General features: G+C 40.8%; 2 protein-coding genes across 7 annotated transcripts in view; one reads left to right on the top strand and one right to left on the bottom strand.

Moving 5' to 3' along the window:
• Positions 1-16655, bottom strand: part of CENPP (centromere protein P) — a 318797-nt gene that overhangs the window by 90139 nt on the left and 212003 nt on the right. The gene's annotated exons all lie outside the window — the stretch shown is intronic.
• ECM2 (extracellular matrix protein 2) overlaps positions 1-16655 on the top strand; it is a 39556-nt gene that overhangs the window by 3885 nt on the left and 19016 nt on the right. For all 4 annotated transcript variants that reach the window (XM_073352351.1, XM_073352349.1, XM_073352352.1 and 1 more), the window contains exon 2: positions 3535-3853. In XM_073352351.1, the coding sequence (XP_073208452.1) occupies positions 3559-3853 (295 nt within the window). In that variant the 5' untranslated portion in view covers positions 3535-3558. The remainder of the gene's footprint in view (positions 1-3534; positions 3854-16655) is intronic.

The raw sequence follows: 16655 nt of genomic DNA, 5'->3' as shown, positions 1-16655 counted from the left end.
ACCTACCCCCAGCCTTGGCCCCTGACCGTGGCCTGGCCACGGCTTCCACTCCCAGCTCTGATCCCAGACCTACTTCCTGCCTCGGCCCCTGGCTGTGGCTCTGTTCCAGCCCCAGCTGCGACCCCAGCCTCAGCCCCCTTGCCCCTGTCCGCACCTGCCTCCCCAAGCAGTGGCCCCACTCCTGTCTCCCAGTGAGGGGGGTGTGTGCAGACCGGAATAAGGAGGGGCATGACCGTGAAAAGTTTGGGGACCACTGTCCTAGGGTTATACAACACTTTCTCTTAAGGCCATGACTAATACTCAAAAGATTCTGGACACTTAACAGAATTTAACTAAAAATTTAATTTACAAGAACAAAAGGTCAGTATGGCTAAGGAAAGCTAGTGCCAGAACAAAATCCCTCACAACATCTCTCCAAAACACAAATAAAGCCCTACCGCACTATCATAATCTATTATTTGCTAAGCTCTAATGAGCTCAGTGCTTTACAAGGCACAAAGATAAATACAAACCCTGCTTGAAGAGCTTAGAAAAGAAAGGAAAGTACTTGCTTTAAGCCTCTCTTGGAAGAATGCCACAGATTTAGTCTAGTCTATAAAGATGGCGGGTTATAGCCCACGAAAGCTTATGCCCAAATAAATTTGTTAGTCTCTAAGGTGCCACAAGGACTCCTCGTTGTTTTTTTTAAAGATGGTGAGGTGTATTCCAAATCACAAGTCCTCATCAGAGAAGGTCCCATTTTCTCATCTTTGTAGGATAATAATGTTAGCATCTACAAGATTGTCACAACAAGTCAGAGGACAAAAGCTGGTGAAATACTTGTCATAAGTACCTCTTTTTGGAGTGCATTCCACACTTGAAAAACAGCTGTGTGACATGCTTGCTGTATTCCAGAAAATGCTGGAATCATGTCTAGTGGGGTTTTTTTTAACCCTGCTTGTTGGTGACAGTAAACATAATTTGATGACTGGTTCAGTGTACTAACTCCAAAAATACAACAAAGAGTCTGGTAGCACCTTAAAGACTAACAGATTTATTTGGGCATAAGCTTTCGTGGGTAAAACGCCACTTCTTCAGTAACTCCATGATCTAGCTATTTTGAGATGTGTTTTTAATAGCGTAGGGAACAACTCAATATGGAACAATCCTTTTAGATTATAGCCCTTGTGTTCTTCACTAAAGATGATTTGGGACACAACAGAAAGAAGTGGATTTGCCAATGTGTGAAGAAACCATCATTCCTGAGTTGCAGAGGTCAGGCAGCCATAAGCAACAGTGGTGGTCAAGGGTTGGAGAAAGCATTCCTTTAATTACAGCCATCAATGAACTCTTGTCTGCTGCCTGGGCTGGAGGCACGATTTGTATCTAACAGAAAACTAACAATTATCATTCTGACAATACAATGAACTACTACCATAAACTTAAATCTAGCCCCAAATGTACCGCCAGTTACTTATTAGATGAGCAGTGAACATGTATTTGAGTGGTATGAATCTGGAAATCTGTTCCATATTCAGGAAGGGATTTCCAGATCCATGCTGCCTGAACACAGTATCCCTGTATCCAGGGCTATATTTGAATTCAAGTGTACTGCTCAACTACAGAGAGTCAAAATTACAAGACTGGTTAGAGAGCTCTGTCATTACAGACTTTATCCAACAGATTGAATTGTCCATGCCAACCTGCCATTTTGGGATATGAGAGCAATCCAGGGTGGATAAAAATCAATGATTAAAATTTTTTTTAAATTGATTTTTTAAATTTAAATAGGATTTTTTTAATAAAATACTTTTTGAGGAAAAACCTATCTAAATATAGTTTTAATTAAGATATATCTTTGAGCTATATGTCTCATCATGGAATAGGGATCATAAATTCTAATTCTATAGTATGAGACAATATATTCATGTAATGCTTAAGAAAAGTTCTGTAAATGAATGTCAATAGTTCATCGATTAGGGACCCAATCTTATGGGGTTCCAGGGGCTTCTGTATAGATTATTTAGGTTAATCTTTCTACCTACCCAATGGGACTCAGTGCTCAGTCTAGAAGATACCATCAGAGATGCTTAGTTTTACAGTTCTCAAACTGTGGATTTGTGTCTCCAGAGATAACATGCTTGTTAACAGCAAAAATGTTTTTAAATAAATAAATAGAGGTTAGAAGTAACAGACCTCAACCCTATTGTCCCTCTGCAAATTTATGTACAGAGTCAATCCCGTACCTCTCTCTAAAAGTGCAAAGTTTCAAAAAGTTCAATAAATAGAAGAATGTTGGGGGTGGAACAGATCTGGACAAAGAGAAGAAGTCTAGAGATAAATGTGAGAAGGGAGGGACAGGCAGTAGAAACAAAAGTGAAACTGTTTGAGCAGCATATTCCAGAAGTCTTGAGGTCTTTCTGAGTGTAGCCTTCATTGATTTGAGATCTACCATACCATTCTCTCACTAGAAAGGAAAACCTACAATGGCAGCAGGCCATAAAAGAGAATCAGTTTGGGAATAAGAACCATTCAAGAAATATATGTTTGTTGATGATGTTTTAAAGAAAGTCACACCAGTCAACTGGTGGAATTCACTTAAGCACTTGGATTCAGAGACTGTTGAAGTGATAATCTCACTTTTAACAGCAGTAACTTCTTCTGACAGTGTAGAAAGAATATTTTCTTCCTTTGGACTAATTCATTCCAAACTGAGAAATCATTTGGGACCTGAAAAAGTAGGAAAGCTGGTTTTTCTTTTCCAGGTGATGAACAAACAGGAAAATGAAGGTGAAGATGACTGAGTTAGCTGCAGAAGCCAATATTTTAAGTTTCTTATGTTGATCTGGCTGACATAGTCAATTTAATTTTTTTTTAATATTTCATTTCACTATTTTCATTTAACTATTTTATTTTAACAAAAACAAACCTGATTTCAAAAAACTTGAATGTTTAACTAAATTCAAAAATTCATATGCTTGTTTTGCTAAAATATTATACCTTTGCTGTTGAAGAAAAAAATCCAGAATACATAACTTTGTTGTTTTAGATAAATAAAACAATTTAAATGTCTGTCTGGTGATGTTCTCCTCCTAATACATCATGGCAAGAAAATCCTCCAAATATTAACGATTAACCTGTTGAATTGGAGACAGTTCACCTCCCAATGACTTCATAAATATCTGCTTCAATTACCTTTGGTAAATGAAATAACCAAACAATCATTCATTTTCTGATATAGCTGTAAAACTAGTCTGAAAAGTTTTTAAAATAAATCACTTAAAAATGTATAGTGTGTACCTTCTAAAAATGAAACCTACATCTATCTCTAAGTTGTGAAGAATATGTATTAAGGTTATAACAACCAACAAGAATGCACTTTTATGTAGAAATCTATGATTAAATCAAGTCTTCCTGACCAGTGATTTAAATCATGATTTAAACCAAATCCACCCTGGAGCAGTCTAAGCATTTTCTGAAAACTGTGTTTTAAACTTGCATTACATGACATATACTATAAAAAGCTGTATCTATATCTCACTTTTTCTTTTTTAGGGCACTGCTTGTGAAGAGAAAAACATGCAGACTGCATCTTTGTTTTATTATTTCCTGCTTGTCTGTTGGTGTATTGATTTTGTTGAAAATCAAACAAATGGAATTCCTAGGCGGCAAAGAAGGAGAATGCGCTATAGAGGATCAAGAAAGGGTTCCTCAGCAAACCACAGACCAAACAGACAACCACAGATTAAGACTTCAACTACTGTTGCTGTAGTACCAAGCGTTCCCCTTATTAATATTGATGATGGCATTACAGAAGTATTTGACTCTCTTATAGGTTTGAGTGGACATGAATCCAGTTACAGTGTCTTACCAGGTAAGAAGAAAACAATGATGTTTTGCATTTTACCTCTATACTTAGAAACCCTCCTCACTGTAGGCCACACTTTTCCTTTGCTTTAAAAGAAATTCATGCAACTGTAACTTTAAATTACACACACACACACACACACACACACACACTCTCTCTCTCTCTCTCATTCAATGGTAAAAAGTGATGTGAATGAAGAGTTAAGATGATATGTAGAGTTGAGCAAAACTCAAACGTCTGCAAACCAGAAAATTCAGTTAAAGTTGCCTGTGCAAACTTAACTCTGCTCTCTCTCAGCAATGCCCCAATATGCTCCATTAACACACACACCTCTTTACTCTGCCAACCCCACAGCTGCTGAAATGTACAAGTGCTTTATCTCCTTTTACAACCCATTCACATTCACCCACAGGATACTATCTAACACTATTAAAGGACAAAAAGGTTGCCCACACCATCTTCCCGCTACCTTCTTTAAGCAATATCTTAATATGCACATACTAGTTCTCAGCACTACTAGATTCAGGAGGTTCCAGATCCTAGTATACACCCACACAATTAGCCAACTCCCCAGAAAGAATACCACATGTACACAATTTAAAAACCATTTCACAGCCTTTTACAACAACCTTACACTTACTCACAGGACACCATCTCACTTTCATTAACCATCACTAAAGCATCAGAATCTTTTCATATTCCACCTCACTTCTGAAAATATCCTTTATAATAAAAGCACTATACCCTTCTATTGACATAACCTACACAATTCTGCATAGAAATTATGCATGTTGCATCCTGAAGGTACACATGCACTTCTTCCCTTTTCTCACACAACAAGAGGGTAGAAAACAGATGTCCTCATATCACAGTCACACCTCTGTCACACTCCTCAAAGTAATCCATAGATGTTGCAAACACACCTCTACCAAGCACAGCTAACTACCGCATCCACCATTCAGTACAGTTAAACCCCTGTGCCCTGCTAATTATAGAATGTACACAATTCTGCACTGAAATGATGTATAGTGGATTCTGAAGATATACATGCAGCTCTTCCCTTTTTCAACACACATCAGAGGGTGCAAAAAATAGACCTCTTATCATAATCACTGCTGTCACAAACCACAAAGTAATCCATAGACATCCTCACCTCACAAACACACTTCTACCAAACAGGCCCAACTACGGCCTCGAACATTTAATGTAGGTACACCTAATACACTGACCGCACCTGGAGTATATCCAAATAATTTCCAATGATTATTAGCCAGCCCCAGGGGAACAGAGGGAAGATGGGGTTCAATGGTACACTGGCAGATCTGCAGGGTGAAGGACGGTTAGGGTTCACTAGAAGAGCTGGTTGGGGTTCAGAGGGGTTGGGGTGCACTGGTAGAGCTGGGGGGTTAGGGTGCAGTAGGTGCCCTGGCAGCACTGTGGGATGTAGGGCTTTTTTAGACTCATAGACTTTAAGGCCAGAAGGGATCATCATGATCATCTAGTCTGACCACTTGCTCATTGCAGGCTGCAGAACCTCCCCACCACTCTGGCAATTGGTCCATAACCTTTGGCTGAGTTACTGAAGTCTTCAGCGAATCTACCATTTATTCTCATTCAAACCAGCAAGTGACTCATACTTCCCACTGCAGAGGAAGGTGAAAAAACCCCAGGGTCTCTGCCAAGCTGACCTGGGGAAAAATTCCTTTCCAACCTTAAATATGGCAGTTAGATCCTGAGCAAATGGGCAAGACCAACCAGCCAGACCCCTGGGAAAGAATTCTCTGTAGTAACTTGGAGCCTTTCCCATCTAATGTCCCACTTCTGGCCACTGGAGATATTTGCTAATAACAGACAGAGAGGGGCCGTATGCCAGTGTAGACAACCTGATCATACCATCCCCTCCATAAATGTATCAAGCTCAGATTTAAAACAAGTTAGTTTTTTTGCCCCCACTACTCCCTCCCCTTGGAAGGCTGTTCCAGAACTTCACCCATCCGAAGGTTAAAAACCTTCAGCTAATTTGAAGTCTGAACTTGTTGATGGCCAGTTTATATCCATTTGTTCTTGTGATAACATTGGCTCTTAACTTAAATAACACTTCCTCTCCCTCCCTGGTGTTTATCCCTCTGATGAATTTATAGAGAGCAATCATGTCTCCCCTCAGCCTTCATTTTGTTAGGCTAACCAAGCCCAGCTCCTTAAGTCTCCTCTCATAAGGAAGGTTCTCCATTCCTCTGATGATCCTGGTAGCTCTTTTCTGCACCTGTTGGGATGCACTGGCAGCACTGGGGGTGTAAGAAGGTTGAGGTTCAGGGTGGTTGGGGTTCATTGCAGGGCAGCTGGGAAGTGCAGGGGGATGGGGAAGCCAGTTTGGTGTGCATGGGTGGAGCTGTGGTGTATAGGGTAGTTGGTGTGTACTGGCACATGTGATGCAGGGTGGTTGGGATGCACCGGAAGAGCTGTGGGGTGCAGAGGGGTCGGAATGCACTGGCAGAGCTGAGGAGCAGGGGTTTGGAGTGCACTGGCAGAGCTGTGGGGGTCAGACAGGTTGGGAGGCACTGCAAGAGCTGGGTTGTTGCCGTGCAGGAAGGTTGAGGTACATTCACAGAGCTGAGGGTGCAGTGGGGTTGGAGTGCACTGGCAGAGCTGAGGGGTACCAAGCCTCCCTCACGCCTGAGCCCCCAATCTATCTCGCTTCCCCTACCATCCATCCCCATTTGTCCCCCCACCCAATCAACTCCCTCCCCTTGCAACAGCCCCAAACCCCTCTTTCCTATTCCTCCAATCACCTGCTCCCCTAACACACCTCTCCTCCCAGGAAGAATTCACGTACCTATTTTCTACCTCGAAATATTTTGATTACATTCCCCCCAAAATAAAATTGCCACATGTGGACTCTCAAATTAGGAACATCCAGTGATTCAGTCCAAAACTTCTTTTGTTTTAGGAGGAGGTTTGTCATTAACCTATCCTTAGATATGTTAGTGGAATGGGGAGTTCAGAGCCTTCAAGAGGTCTGTTACTCATCCAATCATTAGTACTTCTCAGTTTAACAGTACAAAACACCAAAAGGAAACTTTTTTGGAGGGACCCTGTAACTCAGGAACCCATTGGTTAAATAATCCCAATTTGGATCACTAACACCATATAATGCTCTCATAAGGCACATCAAATTTCAAAGCAAGCCAATTAACAGTTCAGATTTTAGAGCACTTACAAGATTTAAGCTTTAAAGCATATAAAATAGCAGGAAAGGAAACCTTCCAGACATTTTTCAGTATCGGCACATCAAAAACGTACATTTTGTAATACCATTCTCAGTTTGGGTCCCTCAAAGATTTAGTGGCTGCCATGCACTACCTTGCATAAAACTTGACAGATTGAGACCATTTTGACCTGCATCATAATAATGGTTTTATCTCTAACTCTGGGCAAAAAAAAAAAAAACCCACCTAGAAATTTTTTTAAAACTTTTTTTTTTCTGAGCATATATCTTTGGAACCCTGGCTCAAATGACACCCTCCTGAGGCACACCAGTTTCAAAGAAATCCAACTAAGCATGACAATTTTAGAGGACTTAGAAAGGTTGATCTTTAAATAGATGTCATGAGCCAACCTTAACTATAGTGGCATTTATATATATGCATATAAACCTTAATGTTAGGCAATACTACCAACACCCCCTCTAACAGACACACCTACTTAAATAAAAAAAATAAAAGTTTTATAATCCTAATTACTGCAGTACTTTTTTTTTTTTATAATTTACTGTGTTTAGTTCATTAAACTTGTTAATGACAATCATTTCTGCATGTCTATGTCTATAAGTCTCAGAGGTTTTTTGTTTTTTTTTACCACATAAGAGTAATATTTTCTGTAATTTTCCACACACTGACTGCACTTTACCTAATACATTTTTTCCCTTAGCCTCACTAATGTTTTCATAACCTCAAAATATCCAGTAGCTTTTAAGGTCATGTAATAATGTTCATAGCTCCTTTCTTAACATATCTGGTAAGTCAATTAATGGCTGCTCACTGGTGCCCTAATGGCAATAGCATCAGTGATACTCAAGACCACTTCAGATATTTTCCCAAATGTTAAAAACCTTAATACTTAAAATATTCCTTGAACTAAGTGTTTTGGGTATACTCTGATTTGTTTTCTTAATAAAATAAATTAATAGCTCTGAGATAATGGCTCTAAATCTCAAAAGATTATTAGAAATGATACTCCATGTCAGATATGTTATCAGTGGAAAGACTGAGCCTCACAAGCATACAAAACACATTCTTAAGAGACAAGATCACCAATCTCAGTCCATATTTATAATCTGGTGATTTTTAAAAGAAGCTGAATATAATGACACAGAAAGAGACAAAATCTTGATACTGTATAAAAATATTGCATGTTATTTCAGGGTCTACTTACTGATACTTTAATCTAGAGCATCATGCCTGTCTAGAAATTCTCCATACTAAAAATAATTTTGTAATTTGGAGCAGAGGGACTTGCTGCCTTAGGGAACTAATAATGAAGTATTTCACCTATGTTCATTAAAATCAGACCCAAATCATAATAATCTGATGCTTGTTTGGTGGACTATGTGAATTAAATTAGTGGTCTCTATCCAGGTCCTAGAAAAACATTACAAAAATCACTACCACAGTCTGCATATCCAAAAGTACTAGTTCACATTATGAAAATTTTCTGTGTCTTACAGGATGTGTTGCATACCCAGAGAACTTTTGAAACCTTCTTGTGACTTAAATGGCAGAAAAAAATTTTATTCACATTTTCTAGAACAATTCACTTTTGGTTTGGACCTTTTTTCAGACTAAACTAACCATCTCAAAACAAGCTTGAAAATAGGAGGTTTTAATGGAAAGGCTGACAAAACTCTGACTGTAGTAATTTCAGTGGGTGCTAATATAATGCATTCATAATGATACTACTTACATGAAACCTTTCATTTGAAAACATTCTTTAAATAGAAGAAAAACCACATAAATAGCATCTACTCTATTTAAGCAATTCTCATCTTTCTGTCAGAGACCATCAGTCATGTTGAAATAATGCGCGGTTTCCTTCACCCCCAGTTCTGTCCATTTCTGTTTATCTAGACTTTTACCCAAAAGTTGAGGAAAAGCCACTGGTTTTATTTTAGTCGTAATGCAATACTGGAGTTGCACCATATTTCCAAAGATTGAAAGTCCTGTGCTTAGCTGCCAAAGATTTCAACCACAAGGTATTATTCCGTCTAGTTTTTAAAGTTCAAAATTTTAGTTAAGATCAGATTTGGAAGTGTCTATTAAATAATAGACCTGCTATAAATTCTGCTTCAGCAGCAGAAAAAAATCTTACATTTCTGTTGCTCCAAAGCACCCCCAGATCTTACTCTCCTAAATGATTACTCTCCTCTCCTCGCTCTTGCATAACACCAATTAAAGACCATTTCTATTAATTTAAACACATGCATGAAAAGGAATGGACACAAATAGAATATCAATAATAGTAATCAGCTATCTGCATTCCTTTGTGTGTAAGATCATGTACACAGAGATGAAATAAGTAAGTAAAATGTTTCTTTACCTGTAAGGCAACTTTCCAGTCTCGTTTCTTGTTTATGGGCTAAGTCCTGTCTGTTATGTAGGTAAGTGTAATGGGAGGTACAGTGTTGCACTATTTAAGGGTGTGCAGTCTTTCCTACTCCTTGCATTGCTGGTCCTGTATGGTGTGTGGATAAGAGAGGCAGTGAGGGCCATAGTTCAACCTCCTCTCTGCCCCCTATGGAATATCATGAATCCCTGAGGAACTAAGGATGAGGTACAGGGACTGCAATTCTGCCTGGTCCTTATACAGGTCAAGCAAGAGGAGAAAAAGTTACTTGCTCCCGAGTTATCACTGAGCACATGCAAAATGGCTAGGCGGATTTTGTCCCTATATGTATAACACCGCCCTTTAAGAAATTTGAATTTAAACAGAAAGCAATATTAATAATTGAATATATACATCTGCAGAAAGAAGCCAAATCCTGACTCATTTCTTACCTAATTTTCATTCAGACAAAACTTTCCTTGTCCTCAGATATTGTCAAATAACAAAAACAAAAGAGAAATTTTGAAGAAAAGCAGAGATATTTCCAGCTCAGATAGGATATATGCTACTTTGGAGCTGCTGGGTTTTGTTTTTTTTCAGGGCCAAGTGTACTGTTCTTTGAGTTTCCTTTGAAGATGTGATAAATGAAAGGTGGGGGGTAGCTCCCTTTTATGGACACCCAGCCAGCCAGTTAGCTATAAATCCTTCTTGGTAGTAGTTCTGTACTTGCTTTACTTGTAAACTATGTAAAACTATGGCCCGTGGGCAGAGTATGGCCCACGGGCCATAGTTTTACATAGTTTACAAGTAAAGCAAGTTTACAGCCCTTGAGCTCCTGGACGGGGAAAATAGTTTACAGCCCTTGAGCTCCTGGACGGGGAGGCTAGCCCCTGGCCCCACCCCTGCTGTCTCCCCTTCCCCGCAACCTCAGCTTGTTGTGCCACCAGTGCTCTGGGCAGCGGGGCTTCGAGCTCCTGCTGGGCAGTATGGCAGCGTGGCTGGCTCCAGCCGGGCAACACAGCTGCCAGTCCTGGTGCTCTGAGTGGCATGGTAAGGGGGCGGGGAGCAGGGGGTTGGATATGGGGCAGGGAGTCCAAGGGGGCAGACGGGGGACAGGGAGAAGGGGTTGGTTGGATGGGGCGGAGGTTCGGGGAGGCCAGTCAGGGGATGGGGAATGGGGGGGTTGGATAGGCATGGGAGTCCTGCGGGGCCTGTCAGGGGCGGGGGTGTGGATAGGGGTTGGGGCAGTCAGGGGATAAGGAGCAGAGGGAGCTGGATAGGGGGTAGGGTCCCAGGGGGGTGGTCCCAGGAGGGGGCGGTCAGGGGACAGGGAGAAGGGGGGTTGGGGATTCTGAGGGGGGCAGTCAGGGGGCGGGAAGTGGGAAAGGGCAGATAGGGGGCGGGGATCAGGCTGTTTGGGGTGGCAAAGCCTTCCCTACCCGGCCCTCCATACAGTTTTGGAACCCCGATGTGGCCCTCAAGCCAAAAAGTTTGCTCACCACCACGGTAAACGGTTAAAAAGTCACCCTGCATAGGTAAAAGGAAGGGAGGGGCACCTGACCAAAGGGCCAATGGGAAGGCTAGAACTTTTGAAAATTGGGAAAAAAACTTCCCCTTTGTCTGTCTGTGTTGTTCTCCCGGAGAGCAGAGACAGGGCTGGAACTATGCTGTAAAAAGCTTTGGGCCAGGTATGATGGATCACCAGATAATATCTAGAAACTACTCATTTGAAACCCCAGATATGTAAGTAGATTAGGAAACGTCTTGGAAGACATGATTAGGTTTATCTCTTATTTCTTTATGGCTTGTGGACTCTTCTGTGCTAACCCCAGGTGCTTTTGTTTTGCTTGTAATCTTTAAGCTGGACCTCTAGAGAGCTATCTTGTTACTTAATCCTTGTAATTGTTTTTTTTTTTTAAATCTAGCAAAAAGCCTAAGTTCCAAATGTATTTCCTTTCTTTTTGTTTTTAATAAAATTTACCTTTTTTTAGAACAGGATTGGATTTTTGTATCCTAAGAGGTTTGTGTATATAGACTCAAGGACTATCAGAGTTGGAAGGGGCCTCAGGAGATCATCTAGTCCAACCCCCTGCTCAAAGCAGGCACAATCCCCAATTTTTTTTCCCCCCAGATCCTAAATGGCCCCCTCAAGGATTAAACTCACAGCCCTGGGTTTAGCAGGCCAATGCTCAAACCACTTAGCTATCGTTGTTTAATTAGCTGTTAGAAAACAAAGGAAATCAGCTGTTGTCTTCTCAGCTCTTCTCTGAAGGGAGTGTGAAAGGGCTTGAGGATACCCCACAAGAAGGAATTCCTGGGTTCTCGCACTTGGGTGGTCACAGCATCTACCCATCCAAGGTCAGAAAAAAGATGTAACCTTGGAAATTTAATGCAAGCCTGGAGTGGCCAGTATTAACTTTTAGAATCCTTGCAGGCTTCCACCTTCTGCACTTGAAGTGCCGGAGTGGGGAATCAGCCATGAGAGGAGAGTATATGAAAAAAATATAATGACCCATTACAGAGCACATAGAAAGCTGCAGTCAGGATCTTAGCAGTGAGTGTCTCCCTAACAGCTGTATTATGGATACTTGGGTGAAATGAGGAAGGGCACCAAATACCATTTGGACCCAGATAATTTCCTCTCCTGCTAGCATAGTTTGAGCTGATCAGAGTGCAAGTGAATAAAGGCTTACGCTAATTGAAAATATTGATATAAATCTATGGACTGTGCAGGCCTTTTCAGAAAATAACAGAAAAGAAATTAGGTGTAATTGTTTCAAGAGCTTACTATTTTTTTCCCCTGAGTACCTCAGTTCCATGGAGGGTCCTACCATGAAAATTCACACTATGACAGCATTTTCCCTTTCTCGTTCCCTCTATATCAGACAGTCTTCACGGTGGGATTTAGGAAGCAATAAGTCATCCCTAGGAAGGGAGGAGGATTCAATTTACCCGTGAAGAACTGAATAGGAATTTTAAGGGTTACAGGAGTACCCTGTTCCTTTAACAAACAGTTCATCAGCAAGACTCTACAGCCTTTGAGAAAATGTGGATGGAAGTCCCTGTAGTAGCCTTACAGTCCTTCTCATAAGATATGTGTGATCTCTCCACTCACAAAAACACTGTTCTCTTTACAGTGTAAAGTAAAGAGAGGAGTTGTACCTGAGGCTTTGAATGTGTGTGTTAAATGCACCTTATTCCTCTGTAGCGTCTGTTCACATCTAACACATGCATTTCTACTTAGGACATCTGCATTCAACCAAAACAACAACAATACCACTTCCTAATATGAGAAGATCATGGACTTGGGGATGGAGGCCTGGTTAGTTCTACCACATTTAGAGTTAGAACTACCACATTTGAAAGAATGTGTAACCAAAGTTTCATTTAGAGAATGTCATGCTCCAAAACCCCCTTAGAGAAGAAGTGTGGTGAATAGACAAGATACTTTCAGTGAGAAGAGACCTACCAACTGTGAAGCTGAAAGATGCCTTTATTAGCCCACAAATCAAGCTCATGATAAGAACCTGCATATTGCCAGAGGACTGATAAGAGTGGTGATCCTCAGGAATCTTATATGATGATGATGAGAGATTCTCATGGGTTTCTTATGGTGCAGCATGCCTGCAATCATTTAGTGCTCTTTGCAAAAGTATTGATCTTGAGCTAACTGATCAGGGCATATTGAAAAAACATCAGAATGTCCTTTGCTTGAACTGACTATGCCCTGATGCGTGTCCCTTGTAATGCCAACACCTACGCCACAAGTGATCATTTGTGAATTTCCTCAGATTCCAAGAGGGTGTTTATCACCCTTCTTAGAATGAATGACTGTCGCTTCTTTCTCTCAGCTTCCCAGAAGATGGGTTAGGTAACACTAGATATTGGCTCAGGATAGATCTCTCTTGCACTATGCTGTGTGCGCGTGTGTGGACTTTGAGAGGAAGTTCCACTTTCCTCTAAATCAGGTCTGAGAAACAAATTCTGAGGATTAATGTGAAGGTCATTATAATAACTATGGCCTGTTTCACAATCTTCTTTACCATCTTTGCTCTCGAGTGGTTGAGAGGCAAATAGCATAAAGAAGGATTTTTAGCCCACTTCTGAAATAAGGGGACAACAGCCTCTACTTTTGAATGTCTCTTCCTCTTCTTTTGGCTTTCCATCTGGACTTACATGCAAACACATTAATCAACAGGCTTCCAACCTGGCCTGTGGTGCACCGAAGACTAGATGGTATATAGATGTATTCCTTGTGTTCTAAGCATGTCTTGTTGAGCTAGTCAACCCTGACTTTCCTACTTCATGTAGGGTTCCAAGGAGTAGATCAAGGCTAATTTTCTAAGTAGTGATGAAGGTTGATAGTCCATAGCATTGGACAGGTTATATGCCTCTCTGGGCTACATCTGCCTCCACTCATATTTTTATTTGTATTATGGAAGTGCCTACTCATAGACCATCATGCTAGACACTGTATAAACACAGGACAAAAAGATGATCCTTGCAGGAGTCCAGTTATATTCCTACTATCTGGGGTCTGGCATCTATACTGATTACCAGTTTCTCTGGACCCATTCTTAGATAGTTGTTATGTAACATTAAGAATGAATTAACCAATTGCTGACAGGAAGCGAATCAAGAATTGTGCCAGGTAGCCACACAGGAGAAAAACTAGTTCAGAGAGTTGATCTTAGGATAAATATTTGGCGAATCACTCCCTATCTTCTTCTGCATCACTTCTGAAATAAAGATGGCTTTAGATATAACTTAAATGGTAGACTTCTCTGTGAATTGTAATGGGTGCTTCCACTTGTTTGTTCAAAGCCATATTTCTCAAGGTTTTCGCAATGGCTGCTGGGCCCTGTCTAACATGATGAAAAGTTATCAGACATTGGTGGACATATATTCCTTTCACTTGAAGATACAAGTGGTAAGGCAATTGTGAATATCCATGTAGAAGTTATGAGTCAAAAAAGGAGTACTCTGTATAGAAAATGCTTCTTGCTGCAGAAAAAACTCTAGTGCTTTCGGGTGAGTCTCCCTGATCATATCTCCAGAAGGTTTATTTTCATATTCTGAAGCTTTGGGAAGATAATAAGGTAATGGTAAATTTCAGTGTTTCCATCTGGAATATTGATCTCCTTATGGACTTGTTGGGAGACCTGAAATCTAGAATGGGCTGTATGCGATTGTTTCTTTTTGTAACACAAACAATACTGTACCCTTTCCAGAATATCAGTCTCTCCATGGAACTGGTTCTGTAGTTCAAATATGTAGGAGATAGACTACTGCACTCTTCATCTTCTGATGCTGTGAAAAGTCTTGTTGATAGTGTTGGTTTATTTTAATTTAATTTGGGATAACAAACTTGTCACTGGGACAATGAGTTTCATTGAATATCCTTCCCTGATTATCTGAAGCACCCATTTTCTGATGTGCTTCACTCCTAGATAAAGGCCTATCCTGAAGCATGCCCTCATAGGAGGGGTAATTTGTCCAGACTTGTGAAACCCAAAAAACAAGAACAGCTTTAGGCGGGATGAAGAATTTTAGTGTGTGTGCGCGGGGGAAGGGGGGCTGTTTTGGGGCACTTTCTCACAGTTAAGCATAGATTTCCACAATAAGAGACTGCAGCCAATGCTCTGAGGGTTGAGGCTGCTGTACCAAAGTTCAGTCTGAGTGATTATCTTATTCACCTGCTAATGGGTTTGGCAGAAATACTACCTCAACTGGTATTACTATGCTCTTTAACAAGGAGGCCATAGAAGGCTTAACTTTAGCCAGAAAAATGAAGACCTTATAGTCCTTCGATACAAGATAGGACTTTAAGGGAATTCCTACTCCACCTTCTTAACATACTTATAAACCAAATGAGGAAGAATTACACAGCAGTCACACAATTTTTCAAGGTTAGGGTCTTTGCGTTTGTGTGTTTTTACTGTTGTAGTTTCTAAAAGCATAAGCACCTATGAAGTTAACCCCCCATTTATATGTAATTCTTCGAAGTCTGGTGAACTGTCTGAGGTATCTCAAAATCTCAGCTTTAAAGATGTCTCTTTCTGTTTAGAGGATCTTAAAACCTCTTATAAAAGGTTTTAAGAGTTTTTGCTCTTTCTTTTATTGCTGATTGTGAGCAATATCCTTCACCAGTCCCCTGGGCCAAACTCCTGAGAGAAAGGCAGGAAGGGCGCTGTGAGGGGGAGACTACCGTACCAGGTAGACTGGAAGGAAGGAAGAAGTCTGTAGGCATGACTCCTGCATGCCTCCATAAGGAAAAGGGTAGCCACTTTATGACTCCGGTGGGACTAGGGAGGTTGTATAGGAAGTGGAAATACGTCCATCTCCCAGGGAGGAGGATGTGAATCACTTCAACCTATACTACTCCACTGCTTGGTCTGGATTGTGTGGGGACTGACCACAGAAAATAAGTAGGTTTAGAGTAGCAGCCGTGTTAGTCTGTATCCGCAAAAATAACAGGAGTACTTGTGGCACCTTACAGACTAACAAATTTATTAGAGCATAAGCTTTCATGGACTACAGCCCACTTCATCGGATGCATAGACTGGAACATATAGTAAGAAGATATATATATATACACATACAGAGAAGGTGGAAGTTGCCATACAAACTGTAAGAGGCTAATTAATTAAGATGAGCTATTATCAGCAGGAGAAAAAAACTTTGGTAGTGATAATCAAGATGGCCCATTTAGACAGTTGACAAGAAGGTGAGAGGATATTTAACATGGGGAAATAGATTCAATATGTGTAATGACCCAGCCACTCCCAGTCTCTATTCAAACCCAAGTTAATGGTATCTTGTTTACATATTAATTCAAGCTCAGCAGCTTCTCATTGGAATCTGATTTTGAAGCTTTTCTGTTGCAAAATTGCCACCCTTAAATCTTTTACTGAGTGGCCAGAGAGGTTGAAGTGTTCTCCTACTGGTTCCTGACATCAGGAATCATAACATTCAAAAACTGGTAGAAGAACACTGTCCCATGTTTGGTTTGAAAAAAACCTACCCCCAGTTCCATGACAATGATTCTGGCCTGTTCTCAACAAAAGGAGTTTTCATGCGGTCTGCTCAACCATCCTGGGGTGGATCTTGCCCCCACTCTGGTTAACAGCTGGGTTTCACTTTGGCCTGCTGTCTCTGACTGACATTTCTGAGAAGGAGAGTACTGTCTTTCAAACTCTCAGAAACCCAA

The sequence above is a fragment of the Lepidochelys kempii genome, chromosome 7 (genome assembly GCF_965140265.1).
Source record: "Lepidochelys kempii isolate rLepKem1 chromosome 7, rLepKem1.hap2, whole genome shotgun sequence".
Classification (NCBI taxonomy): Eukaryota; Metazoa; Chordata; order Testudines; family Cheloniidae; genus Lepidochelys; species Lepidochelys kempii.
This window is presented reverse-complemented; position numbering and strand designations above follow the sequence as displayed.